A 15,535-nucleotide genomic window follows, 5' to 3' on the forward strand; every position below is an offset into this window, starting at 1 on the left:
CGACGCAAATATATACCTTTCAGATATATATCGCGGAAAGTTTACATATGATCGTTCATTCTCGAACGTGGTATTTCCCATGTAAGAAGAGGTATATAAGAATTGATCACCCCAGATGTGCATATAATTAATGGCGAGCAAACTGGTTCTAAGCATATGATATAGTTCACAAGAACAAACAAAAGCGAATACTAGACCGAAAATGCAAATGCAATTTATTCCGATTAAGTCGCTCCGCTTAGCTGAGCACAAAATATTGACTTTCGCGAGATTGCAACATTGAAAATCTCCCGAGAAAAATTTTCACGCAGATACCCATATGTACCCGTGCAATCTGTTAAATTACAAGTGAGCACTCATACTATCGATTAAATGCGCGGTATATGTAATTTATATACTGTGAATATAATAACTCTGGTTAAAAAAAATAAAGAAAATGAGTAGATAGATAATTGAATACGTTTATGTTTCATACATATCGAGAGAGATAGAAAGACGTTTTGCATGTAATATTTCTTATATCACAAAATTTACAATGACTTTGATAGGATATTTGAATTTGAATTTGATTTGTTTCTCAGTTATATCAAACATTTCACGCAGTATATGTAATTTATATTCATTCATTATTCAGTAGAAGGTACTTCAGTTTCCTTTGCGTGTGCAACTATAAATCTACTGAACAAATTTCCGAAGCTATTAGAAAATTTATGAAATATGAAAAACGCATATAAAATCGCATATTTTATATATAAGGTGCATATAAAATCAGATAAAATTATTTTTAGAGGAAATGTATACAATTAGCAGTAATTACGTAGCAGGAAATATTTAGAGGAAATATATACAATTAACAGTAATTATCGAAATAATCATAATTTCTAGCATAGATATTGTTAGACAATTATGTGTAGTTGTCTGTAGTATGAGCAAATCATATCGAGCGTATCATCATATGCATAATAAACCTATTTCTTAAAGATTCATATATGATGCGAATAGCAAATACAATCAAGATCAATTAGCAAGTCAATACACTGCAGTTATAAAAAGATAAGCAATATCAATCAACATTTATGGTTTATTGCTCATTAAAATTTGCTTCCTACATTTTTTCTTTCTTTCAATTAATTTTTTTGTGTCATTCTGTTATTTTGCATAAACATATTAATTATTGCGTTAAATCCGGATCTCGTTTTTTTGTGTAAACTTATTTTAGAAAATTCTTTATACGTATTTTACATTTGCAATTATTTTCTTTATTAAAGAATGCAACGAAAATGCATAATTAGACAGTAGTATCTATGTTGAAAAATTATGATTGTTTTGATGATTACCGTGCGATTCTGCGTTGACTGCAATTCCTGTAAATCGCTAAAAATAATTTTATCCGATGTTTATTACGCTATAATATTATATGCATTTTTATATGCTTATATACGATTTTATATGCATTTTTCGTATTTCGTAAATTTGCTAATGGCTTTAGAAATTTCACTGCTAAGTAGATTTGTAGTTATATACACAGAAGAAAATAGCTTTTACTGAATACCGTGTAACGTTTGATGTAACTAAAAGATAAAAATTAAAATATTTCTACAATTATATACAGTTACATATATGTTATACAATTATAAAGAAAAATTTTTCGGATTATTGTGTGAAGTAACCAAAAAGAATAAAAATTTTATGACCAATTTTACTCTATTTTGTTTTAATGCCGATAATTGTATTGATATCGTTGAGCGATACGTGCTAAAATGCTTAATTCGTGCGAAAACAATCGTCGCTGTACAATTCGATCCGAGACACCGTCGTGCTTTTCGACACGTTTTTAATTATCTAATTATGCAATTGTTCATTTTATAAAATAATTTACAGTTGACAAATGTGTTTAATTATATTGATCGCAACAAAGAAATGTGAACAGTCTGTTGTATATAAATTCTGACTTGATGAGCTATTCGATAGCAAGTCACGTTCCACATTTGGTTACTCGTCTGGACACACGCATCGTCGAGAGTCTCAAATTCTTATAAACAATTCTACGCTTATAAAGCAAAGAACTGTAAACTTATTAAAAAAAAAAAACAAAGAGCAAAATCACAGATTTACATTTTTGAGATAAAATAAGTAAATAAATAAATTTTCAGAAAATACTTTTCTAATTACAACGATGAAAATATCTGAAAATGAATAATCGTTTTGTATTATTTTTTTTCGTTTCTTAGATATTTTACAGAATATCTCATCGAAGCACATCATAACAACGCGCTATAATAATTATAATTTATCACTGATATTCATTTAATAATATATAATTCAGATCATAATATCGTCTACTCTAATATTGTTCAAACATTTTGAGGTGTGCATAAATTTGTTAAGTTGTTAAATAGCATACTATGCACACATATTTAGTTATATTTGCATATTTGCAAGCGCATAGCAACATAAAATCCAGCTCCTTATTTCATGATATAAAGCTTATATATATATATATATATATATATATATATATATATATATATATATATATATATATATAAGTTCCGGTTTCGTCAAACCTGTTTCAGTTCTATTCCTGGCCAAGCTTATTTTGCAAAAATAATTATAACTGTTAATTATTGTACATAATTTCACATGGATAGTAACATTTATACGTATCTAAATTCATGATTCGAAATCTCTCCGGCTTTAAATTCCAAAAATTTCTAATCAATGAATTTCTATATATGTCACAGTATTAATGCCTACGCTCTACACAGAACTCTAAAAACATTACCTAAATAACACTTCTCTAAATGACAAATTTATATATTTTTGGTATACTCTTGTTTTATTTATTTACAATACTTATTAAATAACCTGTTAAATTATTATACTTTTATACTCTATGATTTATATGATTCTTACTTCTTAAATCTTTAATGTGGCTATAAAATACATCGTTATTGCATATATCATCGCATCGTTTGATTGATGAAATTGTTTAAACATGTTACCTTATCGCAATAACACTAATTGCAAACATTATTTCATTGATTTATCGTATTCGCGCAAAACACAACAATTATCGCAATATAAACTAATGACGGGAAGATATAATGTCTGAAAGAAAATGCTTGGCATAAGTGAATTAATCATACTTATGGCTTCGAGCTCACTTACGGCATGCACCGCCTGAAAGAAAAACCAGTTAAATTAACGAACACGTGAATATTTTACTCGTGCATGAAAGTAAAAGCCGGTCAAAAGCATGTTGCTTACGTATGACACACTCCTTTTTATTCCCGTTCGAGTGAATAAATGTCGCCGACCAACTTAAAATCTGTGGCTACGTGTAATCGTGTCAGATAAACCGCATCGTAAGCGATACGTAATTTAACAATCGGTGGGCAATGAAAAAAAAGGAATAGGTAATGGTAAATGTCGGAATCGTGAACGACCTTACGATTTGACAAATACCATCACCGGGGGGGAGGGGGGGGCACCCTAGAATTCAAGTCGTCAAAGTAATCGTATAAAATACTTCCGTGCGAGATGAATTTATTTCGCATTGGTGATGCATATTTACTATCGTCCGAATAAGACGTGAATGTTAAACGGCCTTTATGTGAATAAAATACGTATGATGTATGCATTTTAGCAAATGTATTGTTTCGAAACTTGACAGATGCTATGAAACGATACGAAACGTCGCAAAAATTATTATACAAAGAGAAAAAAAGTACAATTTTGTATTAAGTAAAAAGGTAGTCGATTTTAAAAAAAGAAAAAACGATTTTTTATTAATATATATACATATATATATATATATATATATATATATATATATATATATATTATATATTAATAAAAAATCGTTTTTTTCTTCTTTTTTTAAGATCGACTATCTTTTTACTTAATACATATATTTAATACATATATAAAATACATATATAAAATTTTTAATCTATAAACACATAGTGTCCTTGAATTTTGAATTAAATTGTATCTCACAAAGAAACCAACATTTCCGTTTAAGAAATTTTCGCACGACGAACGTGCGATAAATTTCATATCTTGTTTAACCTATTGACAAGTTATATCTCAACAACGTACTGATTTATTGCGATTTGTTAAAAACGAAGTATCTTAAAATAAAACCACCATTCATGCGTTAAACATTCGAGGCGTAGATAAACGATTTGGAAAAATAAGCTCTCCGAAATAATATATACGGAGCGTATATCCTCTTATCGCATTCAAATCATACGCACGTTGTTGTAGGTAGCTGCCGATCATTATTAACTACGCACGAAGAATATACTGACAGTTATATCTACGGAAGTTTCTTGGTCTATACGATCTGCTTTAACGGAATATCCCGTCATGAATGAACCGGATAGTAAACTGTCAAGTTGAGATGTATCTCCTACGGTCTAGTGTACTTTCTCATCCTATACAATACGTAATTTTATCATTGACCTAAAACACATAGGCGTCTATTCAAACTATAGCTCGTACTTATCTCCCTAATTATCATTTTTATAAGTTTGCATATATACACAAAGCTTCTATTAGATGAAACATCGTCCCGGAAACGCAAACAGAAATTCTCTATGGGAATATTGGTATGAAATTAATCTCTTTCCAGTGGAAATGTCACACTTTAAATATATGTTTGATCTTTCCTTTCATCTGGCATATATATATATATAAGTTCCTAATTTTTTATATATAATAATTTTCGAATTAAGACATTCTCGCTTAAAGTATACATTAAGTTTGAAATCGAATAAATCATAACTCAAAAGTATTAAAATAAAAGCATAAAAAGTATTAAAATTAATTAATTAAAGAATATAAAATTTATCAAACTTTTAGCAATTTAAACTTACACAAAAAAGCATAAAAAGAGATTTCAATGATACATCACTTTACATAAAAAGTATGCGATTATGTGAAATTTTTTATGTTGTACGACACATCTATCATTATTAGTTGTCATTATTCTGCATAATTGACAGGAAATCGTTATTCATTCGATCAAATCCATTGACGTATAATTGCGCATTAGACACATAGTGGAACATTCCCTAGATCAACGATAACATTGGAAACTTACATCAACAGAAAAAAGTTCAATCAGAGAACCGGTTTGACACAAAGTAAGAAGCTAAAACCAATCAATAAAAATTTCCAAAATGTTCCTCCGTCTTATGAGAATTCTTCCATGAGAATGGCTACTTATCGAATATCTCGGATCAATTTAATGACTAGTCCGTTTCATTAAAAAAAATTTTACGAATACTTCGCTTCGATATGCGTCGAAAACCGCAAAATAGTCAAAGGTCATTACGATTTAATTAAGCCTTTTGACTTTAATAAAATTATATTGTTTAATTAAAAGAAAAAAAAATTATCCTTTTTACTGCGTTCATAAAATATTTTCAAAAATAATTAAACAAATATTTAATATCTTAATATATTTTGAAATTATAATTTTGAACACTGTATTAAAAAGATCAAAGAGACTGCGAATATTTTTTTTATTTCAGATCTTTTTATCTAAAAACATAATATTTTGAAGTGAAGTTCCTACATTTTTTCATACATATCATAACAAGTCACTATAATTATACTAGCTTCGATCCATTATACAAATGCCAAAAATACGACAATGTTTTAAAATAAAATAAAATAAAATATATCATTCTGAAAAAAATCACATCTATAAGAAAGAACACGTCTATACATGTATATAATTGTATACGGAAATATATTGACTCGTTATTTGCAGTTATTGAGAAATTGGCATTTCAAGAACCAATGCTTTCGCGCGAGAATTTATTAGCATTATTCGTGAATTTATTAACATTATGTAATGATCTACGGTGAAAGAATGTTGACAAAAAATTTGAAACGCATGCGATGATGAGGATTGCCTTATAAGAAAAAATGCGGAATAAATAGAACGCGGATGGACCAGTTCGCAAACATCAGACAGTGTTTTGCCACAAACCGGTAGATAAAATCAACCGCAGTAAAATTTGACGACAACACTTCGTGGAATTATCAAATCGATTTTCATCGCGTTAGAACACTGTTAGAATATGAGGCAACAGCGAGAGAGAGAAACTCACATCGTTCTATTGAATTACGTTTAGCTGCAGTGAAAATCTTGATAAAAGCGAACTTTCAGCGAATTTTGATGCGCTAAATGTCATTAGAGAAAATTAGAATCGATTGAGTAACTGCTTAATTAATATATTTGTTTTAATTAATATACTTGTTTCGACAATGAAATTAATTTATAGTTGTTTTGAAAGAAAGATTATAACATTTATCGAATTTTATTCTATTAATTATTATACATATTATTAATTATTAATTATTACGTATTTTATCTTTATTAAATGTTTTATTTTGATATGCTTGACATTAAAATTTATAAGTTGTAACGTTATGTCAAAACGAAAAATCGATAATATTTGGTGGTGTTGATTCGAGCACCAGTTATCTAATATATTATATACGGATTATTATTTGCATATGTGTCATTTTTATGCTAAGTGTAAAATAATGTAGAATATAAGGACATAGTACAGCTATGCGCTTTCTATTTGATCATGCATTTGCAGTCTCGTCTCGATTACCGCCAGAAAATTATTACGACATAGTTGCATAGCTTGCCAACGATCTTGCAATAGACGAGAGCAAAATTCTCTCTACAATCTTGATAAGTGCGACAACATTACACATGCTCGAACACGTAAACACATCGCTTTAATCGCGATTTGCTAAGTTTAACTTTTGCTCCTTGATCGCGATTTTCAATCACAATATATAGAGATTCAGCCTTCATCCAATTAAGTCTTATATGACTTTTTTTCTCTTCTTCTCGCGGGAATTTTTCTCGTCTAGTTTTCTCAAATTTTTTTTCTATCGAAGAAATTAATTTAAAAAATAAATTTAATTTAAAAAAAAGTTAAAGTTAAACTTAAATAAAATCTAATTTAAATAGAATTATTTTATGATGTTAAATCATTTTTATATTATTCAAGATTGAGAAGTGTCTCTAAAAATGTGTAACATTTACCAATTTCTCATCAAAAAGAAAAAAGTTCTCTAGTATACAACATAAAAATTATGTATGTTGCATATTTTTATTTTCATGTTATATTTAAGTATTTGAGTATGAATAATTTGCATTTTTTCTTTATTTTGCAATATTTTAACATCTTCAATCAAACAAAATAAAAAGATCACCAAAAGATGAATTACAAATTGTATAACATAAATGTAAAATATCTATCAGATATGTAGCGTGTATTGATTCGATCTTACGTAACTGCTTTGAAAATATAAATAGATTTCTTGTTGTATGGTCTATGCAACCGTGTCTATTCAAATGAGCAGCGCTGTTCGCAGACTGGTTTATGTGAGATAGCGACATACGTGCGCGTGGATGCAACTAGATAATCTTCGACCCTTTGCGTTTTCGACTGGTGTCCTTCACAAGAACGTGCAAACCAATGAAATAAATCTCTCTTCCGCGTTACACGTCGGCATGCCTCCAAAAATGATTTATGAGAGGATAAACTTATTGATTACAATAGCACAATCGCAAAAATTGTAAATTTTGATTTTTTGCTCTAAAATAACTCATTCTTCAATACATTGTCCTTAAGTGCATCAATTTTATGCAGCTTATTCACATTGCTTTTTTTACATGTTCATAACTTTAAATTATATTATTAATTTGTTTCGAAAAATAATTCATTTTTATAATCGTATATTCTTTTATATCCTGGTTCTTGAAATTTATGATTATAGCATTTGCTTCTTTATATCTTAATTAACGAAAGAATATGATATTATTTTAGAGAAATAATTTTTTTTTGCGCAATGCACTCAGAGAGTAAAAAAAGATTGCTAGCATATTTGATTATTATCAATCTTTCTTTCTTATGAAGATGTAAATGTATTCGAATGTGTGCGCGATGACTAGTCCGTATGATTATTTGTAATAACTAATTAATTTGTTCAATGACAGTCTGATCAGTTGATGCTCTCTTTGGCAATTTTTTATCTTTATTCTTTTTATTTTTATATAAGAAAGTTTTTTCATAAATCATTATCAATGCATTAGTGAATTATGAAGATTACCTGTAACATATTATATTATTGATTTGCAAATGTATGATTTATTAATTACGAAGTCTTTAATATGGAAATTTAATTACTCACTTCGATTGCTCATTTCTTGGCATTTATTTAGTCGAAATGTATGAAATTAGAAAAATGATACGATCAAAAATTATATCAAAAATAAAAGCTCTAATATTAACAACGAGTTTTTTTGCTTCTTTTTAAACGAAAATATTCATATATCAATAATTTTTAACGATAGGAAACAAGAGCTTTTTTAAATTTGAAATTTTGAAGATATAGTGACAAATGAATAAGTAGGAAAATGATACAATCAAAAATTTCAAAAAAATAAGATAAAAATGTTATATATATAATTAAAACGTATATATAATAAATATATATATATATATATATATTTATTATATATACGTTTATTAATATTATATATATATATACGTTTTTATTTTATATATATATATATATATATATATATATATATATAATAAAAACGTATTATTTTCCATATAATGTTTAAAGTTATGAACATCATGCAAAGGAAGTTTGTCCTATCTAAAGAATTGATATCAACTATTATACGTATAATAAATTTGACAATGGTGGCATATTAAAGAACAAATTATTCAAACAAAAGATCAAGATTTACAATTCGCTTCTTTCTCGAAGATATCGGAAGCGTAAAACAAAGTCCTTCGTTTCTAATCTTAAAGAGATTCAAGGTTCTTCCTGTTGCTTCCCTGGACCAGATAAAATATACGATAACATAATAAGATACGCAACATAATAAGATATGCTCGCAATATGCTTGTGGCAACTACGTAATAAATCCCATTTTTTTCAAGGATCTGCGTGGTACGTTTATCTTGGTACATATAACATACATACGCATAATAATATAATACGCACGCACATATTTTAGCAAACATTTATGAATAAGAATTAATAACATTAATTATCGAAACATATTTATTAAAATATAATGCTTTTGCTATTTTTATGAAGATATTAAAAATATATATGTAATTAGTAAAAAAATATATTTTTACAGAGACAAATTAATTATAAACTAATTATAAATGAATATAAATACTTTCTAAATAAACTTTTATATAAATAAAAATGTTTAGATTAAAAAAGTTATGTTCAGCAAGAAATAACTAATACAAAATATTATAACAGGCACAGTAATTGGTTTAATAGACAAGGTTTTCCGCTTGTCTCACCCTGTTTTCCATTATAAGAATATTAAATTGGCTATCAACATCCTTTTAAGCAATGGATACCCTTTAAATTTTATTTTCCACACATGTGTTGACCGCCTTAAGAAACACCTTTTCAAACCAAATTCCTTAGTGAATAATACCCAGGTCATAAACACAAATGATCACATTACTTATTTCACGATACCATACGTTCCTTCAATCTCCGGGCGTTTTAAACATATCGTTAAGGATTTGGATGTTCGACTCTCATATTACAGTATCAATAAAATGAAAAACTTCATCAGGGCTCATAAGGATCCTCTTCCTACTTCCAATTCTTTGAACGTCATATACAAATTGAACTGCATGGATTGCGATGCGTCCTACGTTGGACAAACTTGCAGACAACTGCATACCAGAATCAACGAACATCGCAGCCACATTAGACATAACACTAATTCTCAATCAGTCATCACGAATCACAGGGTTGGTTTTGATCATACTTTTGATTGGGATGGCGTTCAGGTTTTGGATCGTGAACCATATTTGAGTAAAAGATTGATCTCCGAAATGCTATATATCAAGAGGCAAAAAAATTGTCTCAATTTGCAAACGGACACTGAACGTTTACCAGAAATTTATTTAAATATTGTCAACAACTTGCCAAAAATTTAACACAGTTTCTATCATAACAAATAGGTCTGCGACTTTGCGTATGTGTACATTTATACATTATTTGACTCTCTTTATCGTTTATATATAAGTCACATTTATCCGTTAAAGACGAGTCGATCTTCGTCTTCTTAGATGTTAAGTTGTCTCTATTCATCTCCTCGGCGCGTCATTATCTTCGATGCCTGGAAGTAAGTCTTATTTCCGTAGTTTTAACTTCTTATCTTTTTAACCTTTTAATTTTTATTTCTTGACTATATGTTCAGTTTATTTAGATCATTTTTAATAAATTGACATTAAAATAATTTCAATCTCGTAATTTTCATGTAATTCTTAGTACTTTTTTCTTTCTATGTTCATATTAGTCATATTATTTATTTAACTTATTTATAACTTATTTATTTATTTCTTTGACTTTATGTTCAGTTTATATTTAGATCATTTTTAATAAATTAACATTTCAATCTCATAATTTCATGTTTAATTTAGTACTTTTTCTTTCTTTGTTCATATTAATTACATTATTTATTTAACTTATTTTACTTTTGTCCTTTGTTTTTACGTAGGCATCGTCAAGATAATGAGATACCGAGACATTATCGCTTTAGACAGCACCCTTTGTAACAGACTCCGATATAAAACACTTTGTTATTATATTTTTTCATTATATTATCTTTTATTATATACTTTCGCGCTGAAGATGACCCAAAAATAGGGTCGAAACGTTCGCTATCCTCTCTTTGTATGCTTTAATATCAATATTTATTTGATTGTAATATAAATAAATGTGTTATAACATCGACACTAGACTCGTATTGCCATTATAACTGTTTTGTTAATTTTATATTTCGAGTCTTATATTTATTAATTTTTGTAAAATATTATAAATTTTTAATTTTATCCAATAAGAGAAACAATTAAAAAACGACATAAAATTTATCGTTTTATTGAAAATTGACTTTTATTACATGGAACGAATAAAATGACAATCATCAATTTTTTATGCTGAATATAAGGTAGATAATCATAAGCAAAAAATTGATCTCACTTTCAAAATACGTGTTTGATTGAGTCATCAGATAAACGATCATTCGAGTATCGTTCCTCATTTTTGCAAAAAATTACAGAAAATGGACCGCGTAATACATAAGATCAAGAATTATCACTGTTCACTCAACCGACTGCCATATATTGTAATTCCAATATCGCAATAACGCTCGTTGCAAAAGTAATGCTGCACTTTAATGATCAAAGAATAGAGTAGCTCTTAAATATAAATGGATTGCAACACACAACTCAAGATTTCATATAAATTATGAAATCTCGAGTTGTGTGTTGCAATCCTTTATCCGCAATCAAAGTCGCTGAGACTAGAGGTCGAGACTCGTAAATTTGTAAATTCAATAAAATAAAAAAGCATAACAAATGAAATAGTTATATCTCTTATATCTCAATGAATAATTATGAAAGTAGTGAATTATATTTCACATTTGTTCTATTGCTTTAGCTACAGCTATTATATATTACTATATTATTTATCATCTTTTTAACGTGAGAACAAGTTATATTAATAGATTATTTATTTATTATATTAGTAGAAATTTGATAAATCTATATTACAAATTTGGTAAATCTATATTATTTTTCGATAATGTATAGATAAAATCTCAAAATAAGCATATATAGTTTCAAAAAAATTAAAATTATACAATTTACAAATTATTAATAATTAAATATTAATTAATTTACAAATGGATATACTATTTTCTTAAAAATGATAGAGTTGTGTGATGTTGGAGTTTCGTGTAACAAATTTCAGAAGAACTAACAACAATTGGGATATATGCGGAAAAATAGAAGAATAACTTGAAGAATGAAGCCACAAAAACCGCCTTAGAGCCTATTTAGAGAGATAGTTTGATTCGTGGTATTTTCTTGACCACGAGAAACATCAAGTTTTCTTTTGCACTCACCCTTATCTGTAATTTCTTCGCTTCTTCAATTATACACTTATTTAACGTGCTTTTCTTTTGCCGCAGATACCTTCACGCTGATAATTCTGGGCTTGCTTGGCATCGCATCCGGTTGTTTAATACTACTATGTCATCCCTATGAGTTACTCTATAAATGGAAAATAACATTCAACGATGGAGGCGAGATCTTCGAAATATGGCGAAAACCTGAAGTTGATCTCTATTTGAAAATCTACCTATTTAACGTGACAAATCGCGACGAATACCTAGATGGCCGAGAGACCAAGCTGCGATTTCAACAAGTTGGTCCTTATGTGTATAAGTGAGTAACATAATGTGTAATTTGATTAATTTTTGCGTTTTTCAGAAATAGATATGTGTGATAAATTGAAATTTGGCTCAATAATAATAATTAAAAATTAAATCGAAATTGGGGTAAATTAGAGCTACAACGCGGTAGTTGGAGCGCGGGGAAGAAATAATACTTCCTTCTTTCTGATTAATTGTATATTTCAAATTAAAAGTGGTTACATTAACAAAAAACGTTTCGGATCATCTTTTGTTGATTATCGCGCTATGGTTCTAATTTGCCAATTTCGATTTAATTTTTAATTTTTAGATATATGTGAATCATTTTTCTATTAATTTTATATTAAGGATTATGAGTGTGAATTCATATGATATAGATCACTAATTAATTTTTTAAAGAAACCCGTTTTTACCATTACATTACTTCGTGAAACTGCATTAAAGCATGTACAAAAAGAAACTTATCAAGTCATCACTGAGAACCCTGGAAAACCCGAACGGCAGAAGTGTTGAAATTATATGTTCTTGTTTAATATAAAAGGAAAAAGAGAGGAATGGTCGTGAAACCGGAGATTGCTCGGCTAATGATATTCAAGAACGCGAGAAAAAAGTGGTTATAAATCATTTCGTAAATAATAATTATTATTAAATGGACGTGAGATCTAGTTTATGTGATTGTCTCACGTACATTTGACCTTATCTCATTGCTGTCCAATTGTGTTCTTATTTTTCATCTTTAGCATTCAAACGAAGAAAATTTGTCGCAAGTTGCATTCACCCGACTGAATATTTAAGGTCGTTCTTAAAATATTTCAAGTTCATTACTAATAGTCGACAATTTCTGAATTAAATTTTACTTAAATGAATAAATGTATATTTATGGAAAATTAACGAGAAAAAAAAGAAGATAACGAGGATAAAATATAATATTGACATAATATTGACAAAAGAGAAATAGTTACATAAAAAAAAATAAAAACTATATTTTTTTCTTAAATATTCGAATTGAAAATAAATATTTGGTAATAAAACATATATTAAAGTCACATTCTCTACTTATATATATAGTTAGTTTTAAAAAATAATTAATTACATGTAAAATTCTGTGAAATTTTTTTCCAGTAAAATTATTTCAACAATGTATTCATTCCGATAAATTTGTTGGAAAATACGTTTTCAAAAATCACGTATACAGAAAATATATTCTAAACATGTTAATGATGAATATAATGATGAATGCTAACATTAGTTCACATAGTACATTTCGTTTCAGAGAAAGATTCGAGCATACAAATATAGTTTTCAATGATAATGGTACGTTATCGACGAAACCATTACATCCATTGAACTACATCCCAGAAATGAGCAATGGTACGGAAGATGATTTCGTAATAATGCCGAATATCGCCTTGTTCGTAAGTACAAATAGCAGAATATCACTCTTATAAATTATAAATGACACACGACGAAATCTTTACAAATTTATTTTACAAACGCGAAATATATAATGGTTCACAGCGCACGTTTTTTCTGATAAGCGGACATGTTCGTGCAAAAGCAGCTACTTGCTGACGTAGAGGAACGTGCTAATTTTGATGCAAAAGTTCGAAAAGAATGAAATGATAAGATCATTAAAGACATTTTAATCAGTAATTATATTTCAATTCCGTATTCTTCTGTGACTTTTTTTAGTGTAATTAATCGATAATTATTATCACATATTTACATGTGAATAAAATACAACATAAATAAGGAAAACTCTCGAAGAGAGATTTCGCAAGAGCTAATATCATGTATTCATATTCCGCTTATTTCATTATAAGTGAGCTCTTTTATCGAACTATAAAATGAATTTTATGGAATCCCTGGAATTTCTCGATACGAATTATAAATACGTAAAAAAGATTATGATTTATTGTGTTTTTTTTTAACATGATATATGTAGATCATAATTAATACTTATTAATTGCAAAGTAATTACTAATAATTAGCTCACGTCATTACATAAATCAATGAGAAAAATTGAATAAAATTTTCCACATACTAAATTTCACATTTACAGACTCAATCAAAATTAAATATAATTAATATAAAATCAAATACAATTAAGTGAAACAAAGTTTTATGCGTCTTATACATTATTTACAATATGTTCGCTATATGTCCGATTTAATACGTAAAATTATCGAAAGTTTTTTGAATGTGATTCTCAAATGATAATTTGTCACATATACGACACACAAATCCAGATGCATAAAAATCAATATCATAACATTTAACAGAGAAGTAAAAACCTTGACCTTGACACAAATGATCGAATCATATCAATTATAATTTCCGTAATAGAAAAAACTCGAATGTCTTTTATGTATGAGTATTAATTAATGATATAATACATAATTTGCATGTAAAAATTGCGCAATCAAACTTCTAGTAAATACAAATCTAGTAATGCAGATCTAGAAACTAAAAATGCTTATATTTCCATATTTATATTCATTTGTATTTATAATTTCAGATATGAGTAAATAATTAGTAATTAGTAATTATCCAATAACATTCCATTTTATCCAGAATTTTAAAATAATAATATCAAGGATAAAAATTTTGATATTACTAGATACTGTGATTATCTAATGAATGTGTTATACAATAATAGTAATAATAAAAAATATTGCAATCATTAAATATTCTAATCGTGTGCAAAGTGTTATAAAGTGTTTAAAACAAAAATTTATGGATAAAAATATGGTACATATTAGAAAATATTTGATAAGATACAAAGCATTTTGATTACAACAAATGAAAACTTAGATTAGAATTTATTGCGTCAATTATATCTGTCACCTATCTAATTCTGAGTTAATGCTGATGCAACCGGTGTGTTCATTGGAAGCTCACTTCTCACCGACATTTCTATATTTCATTTATTCGATACAATCTAGCACGTCGTAAATTTCAACAACAAATCATTAATTACAATCGATTTCGCAAAATCTTTCTTGAGGGCTCTATTCTTGGAGAGATTTAAGAATCTTTATTATGCGCAAATTTATCGACGACACATTTCATTCTTATGCAATACGCAATATGTGTTTTCTTAGATATAAATGCATGCTTTTGCAACAGTTAATTTATCAGTTAGGAAATCGTACAACATTCTCCCAACAAACGCCCATCCTTAAAGTACTCTTTATTGTACCACTAATAAAATCACATGTA

At 27.8% G+C, this 15,535-nt stretch overlaps 1 protein-coding gene across 4 annotated transcripts in view; it reads left to right on the forward strand.

The window, feature by feature from the left end:
- LOC145973045 (scavenger receptor class B member 1) overlaps window positions 1-15,535 on the forward strand; it is a 40,349-nt gene that overhangs the window by 13,236 nt on the left and 11,578 nt on the right. For 3 of the 4 annotated variants that reach the window (XM_083102188.1, XM_083102189.1, XM_083102187.1), the window contains 2 exons: window positions 12,071-12,326; window positions 13,587-13,728. In XM_083102188.1, coding sequence (XP_082958314.1) covers window positions 12,071-12,326; window positions 13,587-13,728 — 398 coding nt within the window. Of the gene's footprint in view, window positions 1-10,136; window positions 10,223-12,070; window positions 12,327-13,586; window positions 13,729-15,535 lie in introns of those variants that run through there. The other variant, XM_083102190.1, reaches the window with a different exon arrangement.

The sequence above is a fragment of the Camponotus vicinus genome, unplaced genomic scaffold (assembly GCF_025532165.1).
Source record: "Camponotus vicinus isolate PSW18456_S1 unplaced genomic scaffold, iyCamVici1.0 SCAF_6, whole genome shotgun sequence".
Lineage (NCBI taxonomy): Eukaryota > Metazoa > Arthropoda > Insecta > Hymenoptera > Formicidae > Camponotus > Camponotus vicinus.